Source organism: Argiope bruennichi, chromosome 4 (genome assembly GCF_947563725.1).
Source record: "Argiope bruennichi chromosome 4, qqArgBrue1.1, whole genome shotgun sequence".
NCBI lineage: Eukaryota > Metazoa > Arthropoda > Arachnida > Araneae > Araneidae > Argiope > Argiope bruennichi.
Window position 1 is genome coordinate 34,327,302 of NC_079154.1, and position 10,005 is coordinate 34,337,306.

The 10,005-nt window shown below is 27.4% G+C and overlaps 2 protein-coding genes across 3 annotated transcripts in view; one reads left to right on the top strand and one right to left on the bottom strand.

Moving 5' to 3' along the window:
• LOC129966466 (trifunctional nucleotide phosphoesterase protein YfkN-like) overlaps positions 1–1,461 on the bottom strand; it is a 29,679-nt gene extending 28,218 nt beyond the window's left edge. Inside the window, exons 1-2 of one of the 2 annotated variants that reach the window (XM_056080891.1) lie at positions 1,196–1,461; positions 604–776 (exon numbers count right to left, since the gene is read on the bottom strand). In XM_056080891.1, the coding sequence (XP_055936866.1) occupies positions 604–763 (160 nt within the window). In that variant the 5' untranslated portion in view covers positions 764–776; positions 1,196–1,461. Of the gene's footprint in view, positions 1–603; positions 777–1,141; positions 1,167–1,195 lie in introns of those variants that run through there. The other variant, XM_056080892.1, reaches the window with a different exon arrangement.
• Positions 1,462–1,765: 304 nt separating this feature from the next.
• LOC129966841 (protein asteroid homolog 1-like) lies at positions 1,766–9,556 on the top strand. Its single transcript, XM_056081429.1, has 2 exons — positions 1,766–2,115; positions 7,498–9,556. Exons 1-2 carry the CDS (start codon positions 1,955–1,957, stop codon positions 9,455–9,457), a joined length of 2,121 nt encoding a protein of 706 aa, XP_055937404.1. The 5' UTR covers positions 1,766–1,954; the 3' UTR covers positions 9,458–9,556.
• The last annotated feature ends 449 nt before the right edge of the window (positions 9,557–10,005 follow it).

Here is a 10,005-nt window from a genome sequence, read left to right on the forward strand (position 1 = left end):
TTTAATTTGAAATTATAGAAGTTTTGACAAGACAGAAGGATATGAAAAAGATGAAAAATAACTTAGCTAATTCAGTTAATATTTTATTGAAAATATTAGTTCAAAAATTATTAATACACCCTTAATTTTTTTAGAATAAATAAACTTTTACAAAATAGTGATAATAAAGAAACACAGCACAGCAACAATTATCCATAGAAAAAATCTGCAAAGGCTTTCATTTTATAAAATTAACATTAGTCACAATAAAAATTTAAAATATTTATTATTTCTCACATAATTATCACTTTTACAGATGAGAATAATGCATATATACATATTAATTATTTAAAAATGTATAAAGCAATTAAAAGATGGATACCAAAAGTTATAGTACTTAAAATAATATAAATTTCAATTCATAATAAAAATTGAAAAGAAGTAATTATAAAATAATTTGTTTAAGTTATGCATAGAATGAGGATATCCATATTCAACTAATTGTTTATTATATATATGCCTTTCTATTGATCAGACTGTATTTAATCATAAATTATAATAATTATGATAAAAATATTATTTCAAATGATATTTTCATTAGCTTTTTTTATAAAAATAACTTACTTATAGAAGGAGCAAAAATGTCACCACTAAATAAAATTAATGGATCCAAATCATTAAAACTTTTAAGAGCTGTACAAAATCTTGCTGCACCACCCACAGGTTCTGAGGATTGGCTTTCCACATTGTAGCAATCATTAAAATGTAGAATTGTGACTGACATTTTGAATTAGAATCTGTAAAATATTTTTTAAATGTTACAAAAAATTTGAAAGCAAAACATAAAATAATAATATAATTACTAGGAAATATTTTATTTTATTGTGATTAAATCAGCTGATTCTAAAATTCATTCATAAAATAAAATTCTACAATTATTATATAACAAATAATTTTAATGGACGAAAACATCCACTTTAGATTTTTTTATAAGTTATTTCGATGTAACTGCAAATAAATAACTAAAATAAATAAATAAATTTATAATGAAGGTAAACTTTTTCTTTTCTTAAATTTTTGACAAGATATAAAATAATATATAACATTTAATTATTAGATAAAATTAGAAGAAATATAATTAAATATAAAAACGTTTTCTTACTATAAAAACGTGAAAAATCAGATCAATTAAAGAAACATCACAGCAACAACTTACCCTTAATGAACTAAAAATAAAATGAAAAATTATTTGACTAGATTATTTTTATTACTAATTCATCATAATGCCCTATTTATATCTACGGAAGAATTAGAAAGCTCTTATACTTGACTGATCACGATTAGAAATTGTAAGGAAAGTATTTAAAAATTTAGTTTTTCTTGTTTGTGTCCCCATTTTGTTTGTAAGAAAAACTTGAAATTCATAAATTACTACACTTCAGTAATTCGTTTCAAGGCGCATGCGTTTGAATACAGATTAAAAAGAAAAAGAAAACATATGACGCAATTTCTGGAAACTTGATCATTTGAAAATAAAATATAATGTTGCCGTTCACTGGTTTTAATATTTATTTTTTGTGCAAAAATATTCTCAAGACAAATTCTAATCTTTTTTTATTATTCAGGTAAAAAAGTTAACTTTTTAATTGTTCCAATTTCAAACTAAATAAAATCAACTTATTGTATTGACTCTCTAAAAAGGCTCTAGTGTGATAATCATGCAGCAAGAATAAAGTAGTTTGAAGAAAAGTAACTTCAAACATCTCTACTGAGAACAGGCTTTCGAAAATATTTCTTTCTGCTATTTTGGATCCGTGTTGGTTTTGATTAGAATTATTACATTTGTTTATTTTATGAAAATTTCAAAAGCAAAAGTTGTTATTTTCAATTGTTGTGTCTTGTACGTGAAAAGATGTTTATTTACATTTAGTACTATAATATTACCAAATTATAACATTATATTTTAAACTTGGAAATGGGTATTAGAGGATTAAGCACGTTTTTCAATAACAATCCAGATCTTACAAAATCTCATAAATTATATAATACTCCAGTCATAATTGATGGAAATAATCTAATTCATCTTTTGTATTTTTCAAATAAGATCGATTGTATGTATGGTGGTGATTATTATAAGTAAGTATATTTCACATGTTTGTTATAAATTATGTTGCTTATTACAATAGATATGAAAAAAATAAAAACATCCTTGCAGAACTATTAATAATTCCGAATTAAGTTTCATTAGGAGTACTTGATTATTATGTTTGAATAATTGCATTTATTTTGCTTTAAGTTGAATTGTATCACCATGTTATTAAATTTAGTGTTAAGAATAAAATATTGAGTTATGGAGGAAGTATAAGTCTTTCTGATTTAACTTGGATTTAGAAATACTGTATAATCTTGGTATTTTGTATCAGATACTCAAAACTAATACAGAATTCAAAGGATGATTGGCAAAGACTTATCTTTTAGTATAAGCCAGTGAAAACACTCTTCAATTAATATACTAGATTAATAATTTTTTTTTAATTGTATGTACTTGTTTAGTCATAATAAGAACCAAACCAAAAAATAAGTACCAAGCTAAAAGAATATCATTCCACTAACAGTTTCAACAGTACTAGTGGCACTATCTCTGACACCATCAATTCTGTTGGAAAAAAAGATGCCCTTTTTACTTATTAAAGAGGGCATTTAAAAAAAAATGTCAATTTTTCATTCCTTGTAAGTTATTGTTAATTTAATTTGTTATGAGTAGTAAATATTTGTTCTAATACATGACATGATCAGTTACTATTTTGTGAGAGGATAGAATACAATACTGGAAACATTTACTGAAATGGAATCTTAGACATCAGATGACCCATTAAGAGGTAAACAGGAGAAATAGACATGAAAAAACAATTGATTTCTTAGAACATCATTTGTATGTGCGTCTTTGAAAACTTGTAATTATGTCCAACCATCAGTGGTTTAACTAAGAGTTTTAGTTTGTTTAGATTTTCAGGATTTATATCAAACTGTGTGTAATCATATTTCAAATTTATCAATAAAATATTTCTTGCATCATCTTCTGAATGAAAAATTATCATTTCTGTTGTATATTACGAAATTTATTATAAATTTTAAGTAGAAAACTCAAATCTAAATGAAAAATTATGAAAAGATAAAAAATATTGCATAATATTTATGTTTTTCAATATATTTTAGCATTTGTACATGAATGTTAATTGTGCAATGTTTTCTTTCATTTGTTAACTGATCTGAATTTTTAATGATACTTTTAAAAATACATTATTGTAAATTTTAATTTTTTAAAAAAAATTTCTTTGTCAATTATAGAAATAAAGAAGAGGATTATTTTGATTGTCAAAATTATTTTGACATTAGTTTATTCATTTATTTAACATTGCTTTCACTTTAAATCTCATTAAAATTCTATAATATCAAAAACTAAGAATAGCCAGAATTGCAGATTTTCACCATGTATAGAAAATGTTATGAAAGGGTATCTCAAATTTTCTTTTTATATTTACTAAGATGGTTTTTTTTATTTAATTAACTTTTTAACCATCTCCTTAAGAGTCGAATCATTACCTTCTTGAAATATAATTTTCTTCAGTACAAAAAAAATTACTTAATGGTTTATATTATTTTTTATTTAAATAAAATTAATTAATGTTAGAAAAAAGATTTTTATAGTCATTCCTTCAAATCTAGGTAATAATAAAACTGGGATGTGTGTCTTGTTAGAGCTCCACAAAGCAGATCATTGAACCTAATGCTACTAAACATAGCAGAAGTACTATGGGAAAGATATATGTATTTGCATTTGGGAAGGATTTTTTTGAGGGGCTGGGGGGGAGGTAATTTGAATTTTTGGCTTGTAAAAAAAATTTAGTGTTTTTGAAAATTAATGTTTTTTGTGATAATTCAAAAGTATTGATGCACAAAAAAGATTTTTCATCATCTTCAAATTTTAAAAAGTATCTTTTAATTATTTTATTTCTTGCACAATGTTCCACTTATTTTAATAATTTTTTTATATAATCTGCTTTTATTGAATCATAATATTTTTATTGCCATTTTTAAAGTTAAGCAACTTTGTATAAATGTGGAAAGAAAAAAAAGTGTCTTAACAATATTTAATAGTAGTTGGAAAGTCCTGATTTTAAATTTTTTAAATATTTTCAAGTATTTTTTTGGAGATTTAGTTTCTTTTGCGAGTTATTTCATTTCGATTTTAAACATCATAAATTTTTGTTCACATATATATGATGACATAGACGCGAATTTCTTAATCTTTTAATTTTTTGCTCTGAAACTGATATTTTACTCAGTGAAGTTAATATTAATTTATATATATATATATATTAAAAAGCACATTTAGAAATAGATTTATCATCTCCACATTCATTACAATTTTTACTAATTTAATTTGTTGAATGTATTATGTAATTATAGAAACTATATTAATACTTATATGCATTTTGTATTGATTGTTGTGCCATCAGATTATTGATGAAAGACAGCCGCACCTAAAACGTCTGAGACCTGGATCAGTTAAATTTTGAAGCAGTTAAAGCAGATGATAGAGATAGTAGCGTTAAATTATTTTTATACTGCTACTCTAAAAGAATAGATATGAGAATAGTTTTCTAGAAAATATTTTCATAACAAGAGAATTTGTACAAAGAGAGGTAATGAAATAATAATAATTACCCAAATCCAGTCTTTTTCGATTATTTTTCTTTCATTACAATCAAAATCAGTTGTTTTTGGGAAGAATGACGATATTTTTGAAGAGATCCGTTATCAAAGAAATCAGCAAATATGATCGTTAAATTATTAAAGATCCGCTTTCCAGCTTTGACGTAGCATCAAATAATTAATTTTTAATTTGTCTAGTTGTTAGTTCTAATGTATGACTAGAATTTCGAAAACGAGAAGGAAGTGAAATCAGTTATGCATGTAGTTAAAAAACAGTCCAAGGAATATGTGGAGCACGTAATGGAACACTGATAAAGAGATGGGATAAGTTTATCAGTGCAAGAGTATTTTTAAACGAAAGGGCTCTACTGTCTACTCACTACAGTTTTAACAACTTTTCTAATTATTTCTACTCAGCTGTCTTCGATCCGCTCCGCGAAACATATCGTTCTGGAGAGGGGAAAGTGTGTTATTTGGAGTTCCTGTTCTAAACCTAAAAAAAAACCTGACCAATAGTAAAAATAAATAAATCCTAATCGCGGTTTTTTTAAAAAAAAATTAAGTCTAATTACTATAAGTTAATATCTTTACAAATCTAACGTATATTACTGAGCGTCAATGCTAAACTATTAATTTAAGTGTTAATATGCTCATTTCATAGTAAATTATTTTTCTACAAGTAAGAAATGTAAAACAATATTTTATTGAAATTTCTGTTGTAATGATTGTGATTGTATGAACAGAACATTCAGAATGGAATAAAGCATTTGTTGTAGTAATGATCGCATTGCATTATTTGTTTGGAAGTTAACTTTTTCCTCTTAGACAGTTGAAAACAAGCATCTGTGCAATTAAAACTGATGTTACAGAATCACTTTCAAATTAGCTGCCTCTTTTTTCCTGTTCAGATTTAAAACGGAAAGTTTATATAACTAGACTAAACTAAACACTTCCTGTTCAGATTTTTAATTCCATATCTTTTCTCATGCGATACATTTTATTTGGATTGTTTCAAGAAAAAAGTAAGTAAACTGTTTACTAGTTAAATGTTTCTTCTTCTTTTTTTTTTTTTCCCCCGTGTGCGAAATATAAGAAAATATTGTTTTTAAAAAACCGATTTTCAGGTTTTAATGAAACACCGCATTTCACTTCCCGAGTCCAACAAATACATTTTTTGGAATATGTCTATTTCCGTTAACCCTGTAACTGAAAAACGCAACGAGCTATTAACTTAAAATTTAGTTTGCGGCTCTTTCACCATATTTGCTGATTTCTATCCAAATTTGGACAACATTCAAGAATAAGAAATCTCTGTTCGCCCATCAATATGAACGCGATAACTTGAAAACTACAAATAGATTCATGAAATTAAACTTAGGTATTATTTATGTTTAAAGAAAGATGAAATATTATAAAGTAGAACATATTCTGAAAGACCAACAACAGCATTTTTAGTGTTGATTAAATAAAAATGTAATGTAATAAAATATATTTATTAATATCCTTTCATAATCAAATTTGGAATTATATTCGATTCGTATTGGAAATCGTTATTTTATATAAATTCTAAGATGGTAGAAGAAACGCCAAAAGATATTTCTGCCATTAGGTGGAACGTAAGCAAGCTATTCTTGCAGTCAATAAGGTTCCAAGAGCTAGAATAATATGGCATACGCCACAAAACATATAGATTTGTTATTAGAATTCTGATTAAATTTGGAATAAAATGCTTCAAAGAATCCATCGTTTATACCCTTCTATTTATGAGTAAGTGAACTCAAAAGTTCATTGGAATTTGGTATGTGATCTTGTCACGAACATTTTTTTTTATCTGTGTCAAATTTTGGATTTAGTGGATAGTAAGAGAGTTACTCCAAATCTGTAATTGGTTTTCTTGTTATGAAGTAGTGAAAGTGCCATATTGTGCTAGTTTACGAAAAAGGCAAGGAATTGAACACTCCTTTTGTTTACCTGATTGTTTCTATGTCGAAAACTTGGCTTTGGTATAATGTAACCCAAATGGCTGTTATATCATAAAAACCTAGTAATTACTTTTTTAAATTTGATTTTGATTTTCATTAATTGTCCCATAATCTGCCAGTAAACGTGTATCTGTGGCAAGGGAGTTATCATTAAGGTTCTTTAAAAGTCCAGTTAGCATGACATTATTTATTAGAGCTATATTACCCTCGAACAAGTCTACAGCAGCAATTAAAATATATATTGTTTTAGAGATATTATTAATGCATATCGATTTGGAAGATAATTCCTAGTTGAAGAGTATAGCATAAAGAGAATGAAGGGGATAGATAATTCGAAAACAAATGATATTCATATTAAAAGTGCCACAACAATCTAATTCATTTTGCTAGATGATTTGATTCCATTCATTCTCTGGTGTTATTGAACGCCATCAGACTCTTTACATTTAGGTGAATTGCACATACAAAGTTCTTATGTGAGTGTGCCGTAAAATGACGGGTTTATTAAAATCAAAATAAGGAAGCATGCATTCTATTGATAAAAAAGAATTTATTTCTTACAAGAATGGAATCACATGAGAGTAATACGATAGATGTTTTGATATTGATATTAAAATTATAAAATTTGAATTACCGTCGTCAAAAGAAGGGGGACTTAAAGCTGAGTCCCCGAAAAGATTGAAAATGCTGCATTGTGCTATTCTCTGATTTAAACTATGTGTAATTTTAAAAAGTGCTGTTAATAATTAGTTGTTGTCGTTTTTCCTCACTGTGTACATTATGTTTTGTAGTTAATATATATCTATTTTTATTTGATTAGGTATGCCAAAGCGATAAGGAAATATTTTTCTGCTTTCCATGAGTGCAACATCAAACCAATAGTCATTTTTGATGGTGGATATGACAAATCTGACCGGAAATTCCAAACAAGTATATTGAGGTCTAAAACAAGACTTAGTTTAACTCAACATATTGCTAAATATGGAGATTGTGCAGGTAACATTTTACCAATTTGTGCTAAAGAAGTTTTCCGCGATATTCTGTGTGAAATGGGTATTTCCTTTGCCTTATGCGATTTCGAAGCTGATGAACAAATAACAGCTTTAGCAAATCATTACAAATGCCCTGTGCTTAGTGATGACAGCGACTTCTTTATATTTGATGTTCATAATGGTTTTATACGTCTATCTTCTGTTGAAATGATAGTGCAAGAGGACGATGTCGAAGGAATTACGCGTAAATATCTGGAATGCGAGATTTATCATATAGATAAATTTCTGTCTTATTTCCCTGGACTTGACCGTAATGTGTTGCCATTGTTTGGAACTTTAGTGGGAAATGACTATGCTAATTCAAAAGAGTTTGAAACCTTCTTCGCCAGTATTAACATTTCGAAAAGAAACTGTCGGGGTTTGCGTGTTAACCCCAGACAGAGAAAAATCGTCCGGCTTCTGACTTGGCTAGAGCACTGTAACCTAAATGAAGCAATAAAACAAGTTTTAGATCATCTTAAGAAAAAGAAAAGAGAGCGCATTGAGGATGTGATAAACATGTCTATTGATGGTTATAAAGCGCAAAATTCTTATTTGATGCATGTCGTTGAAGGGTCATTGGATGAGTTATCGAGATTATTGAATTTAAATCCGAAATTAAAAACTCCTTGTTGTCAAACTCTACCGACCCCGTTTGTGATTGCTTTTCATTTAGGTAAATTACCATCATTTTTCCTTAATATAATTAATCTTCATAGGACGTTTTTACAAGCTCAGGTCGAAAATACTTCTGTAGAAAGCAGTTATGTTTGTTCACGATATATTCGACAGGTGATATATGGAATCTTATTGAAACACGTTGCAGCAGATGAAAAAACTCACGAAGAGGATTGTTTGCGGCATATTGACGAATATGATCATCGCACTGGGCTCCTGTCACGCGAACCGATTTCTGCCAGTTTTAATTTAACAAATGGAGACTCTGTGCCTAGTATCGAAGATGCATTTTTAATGGAAAAGAAGCATTCACGACAGTTTTTGTTGGATGTACTCGGAGCAGATCTTGACGTTATTAAATCTTTGCCTGATAAATTGCAGTTATTTTTTAGCTGTATAATATATTGGTTAAAAAACTGCAGTCCTCAACCAAGCGAAGACTTCTTACATGCCTTAATATTAAATATTATATATTTTCAAGTTGTATTGAAAAAATCTTCAGCACAGGAAGTCGAAAATAACCTTATTGCCAATATTTCGTCTGATGATATTGAACTTGCTGCACAAAATATGAAAAAGTATTTACAGAAACCCACTTTTAACAAAGGAAATCCACTTTTTCTTGACATTGTCCATAGTTTTAGTCAGTTACAAACTTGCATATTGTACACTATGTATTTGAATTCTTTGCTTTGTTTTCCGTATAAAAACCCTAAGCTTCATGAAACTGTTGCAGGTACTCTCTTGTATAATTTGACCAAGGATCTCTTACACCGTCCATTTCCTGACTTGTTCATATCGGAATTGTTGGGTAGAAAAAGTAAGTTGCGTTCTCTTTTTGACAGTTTAAAAGAGAAATTATTTTCAAGCGTTCCAGAGGACTGTATTAAGCAAACAGATCGTTCTCACCTTCAGAAAGTAAAAAAGGACGTTAAAAAAAGTGGTAACCGAAAAAAGTGTCTTTCAAATGCTGATGAAAAAGATATCGATGCTCTTTGTGCGGAGTTAGATAATATGACCACTCATAGTAAAACAATGACTATAGAACGTTTAGGTGAAATATTTATATAGTTTAAATTTGTTTTATATTTATCAATTCTTCCCTGGACATTTTTTTTGGTAATAAGGGAAGATTTTAATTATGATATTTTTATACTTGTAAGGAAAAAAAAACAACACTACAATAAATTATTTTTGAAGTTTTATTTGTTTTCTAATTTATTGTTGTAATTTTTCTTATTATGCATTATTTTCTTATCATGCACCGTACATAATTTTGAATGATTAATCTTAAAACTTTTCTGTTTGAAAAATTATTTGTTAAAGTAATCAGCATTTCTTTAAAATAATATTACAGCTCTTTTTGAAATGCATAGACTTATATGATGGATTTATCAGATTGAATTTTCTTATTCCTGTTTAAAGGTTTTTCTCGTGAATTTTTGTACAGTTATTCACGTGGTAGGAAAAGCAATAATGATACTATTATTCCTTATATAAAACAATATTCTGAAATATTAACCACGTATTATTAGCATCTAATATAGCGGCTTGTTTGTTTTAAAATATTCATCTTTATTTATTAATATGAAATTATTGTAAAATTGAACTGTTAATTT